At 33.8% G+C, this 1,400-nt stretch overlaps 1 protein-coding gene across 1 annotated transcript; it reads right to left on the bottom strand.

Moving 5' to 3' along the window:
• On the bottom strand, window positions 456-929 carry LOC18598330. Its single transcript, XM_018120911.1, has one exon. It carries the CDS (start codon window positions 927-929, stop codon window positions 456-458), a length of 474 nt encoding a protein of 157 aa, XP_017976400.1.

The raw sequence follows: 1,400 nt of genomic DNA, 5'->3' as shown, positions 1-1,400 counted from the left end.
ATGGCCAAAATACCAAAGTATATGCATTGAAAGTCTACACCTCGAAATTGCTCTCCTTCTTCCAGTAAAATTCTTCTTTCATCAAACACCTACAAAACCACAATTAAATCAATAACAACCTATCTTAACCACATTAACACCAAATTAAGCATAAAATTAACTAAGATTAGATTAACTCACATAAAATAACTAATTTAAAATAATTAAATAAAATCTATTAATTTTCATGCATTACTACAAGAACTAAGCCAAATTATTATCAAAATTAAGCCCAAATAACTTTATATCATAGAGTTATCACCCATTCACCTTGAATGTTCTGTTTGAGCTTTCTTCAATTATTTCAATAGCTTTATGAGGGAATACCTTCATGATGATGAAAGGTCTCAACCACCTAAACTTGAGCTTTCCTGGAATAGTTTCAATCGAGACTTGTAAAGTAGGACTTGTTGCCCTTACTCAAAATGGTGCTCAATGATCTTCTTTTCATGCCATCTTTTAGTCCTCTCTTTGTAAAGCTTGGCATTCTCATAAGCTTGAAGATGGAATTCATCTAACTCAATAAATTGCAAAAGACACTTCTCTCCTGTTACATGGAGATCAAATTTCAGTTTCTTGATAACACAATATGCATTGTGCTTTAATTCAACTGGAAAATGGCATGCTTTCTCAAAAACCAATTTGTAAGGAGACATCTCTATCAGAGTTTTGTAAACAGTCCTATATGCCCACAATGCAATCATCCAACCTCTTGGACTAGTATTTTCTTCATGGACACACAATCTTCTCCAAAATTCTCTTGATTTCTCTGTTGGATACTTCAGCTTGACTATTAGTCTATGGGTGATAGGCAAGTGCAACCTTATAGGTGACTCCATATTTTGCAAGAAGTACTTCAAAGTGCTTGTTACAAAAGTAATAACCTTCATCACTAATAACAGCTCTAAGAGTGTCGAAACGGGCAAAGATATTTTTTTTCAAAAAATTCAACACCACCTTGGAGTCATTTGTAGGCTAAGTTGTTGTCTTAGCCCATTTTTGTACTTAATCAACAACAACAAGAATATAAAGATTATTGTATGAAGGTATAAAAGGCCCCATAAAATCAATTCTTCACACATCAAAAATCTCCACCTCAAGAATGTTGTTGAAAGGCATCTCGTGCCTCCTAGTTATGATGCCTACTCGCTGACACCTATCACACTTTGAAGCAAAATAATGAGCATCTTTGAAGATTGTTGGCCAATAAAAACCTTATTGGAGCACCTTTGCTATAGTTCTCTCTCCTCCAAAGTGCCCTCCATTAATCTAAAGAGTGACAATGCTAAAGTATATCTTCAATTTCCCCCTCTAAAACATGCCTTTTAAGATTTTGATTTTTTTAATCACTTGAACAAAAA

The sequence above is a fragment of the Theobroma cacao genome, chromosome 5 (assembly GCF_000208745.1).
Source record: "Theobroma cacao cultivar B97-61/B2 chromosome 5, Criollo_cocoa_genome_V2, whole genome shotgun sequence".
In the NCBI taxonomy this organism is placed as follows: domain Eukaryota; kingdom Viridiplantae; phylum Streptophyta; class Magnoliopsida; order Malvales; family Malvaceae; genus Theobroma; species Theobroma cacao.
This window is presented reverse-complemented; position numbering and strand designations above follow the sequence as displayed.

Excerpts from the sequence above, each read along its gene's own strand:
- LOC18598330 (XM_018120911.1), bottom strand. The coding sequence starts at position 929 with ATGAAGGTTATTACTTTTGTAACAAGCACTTTGAAGTACTTCTTGCAA.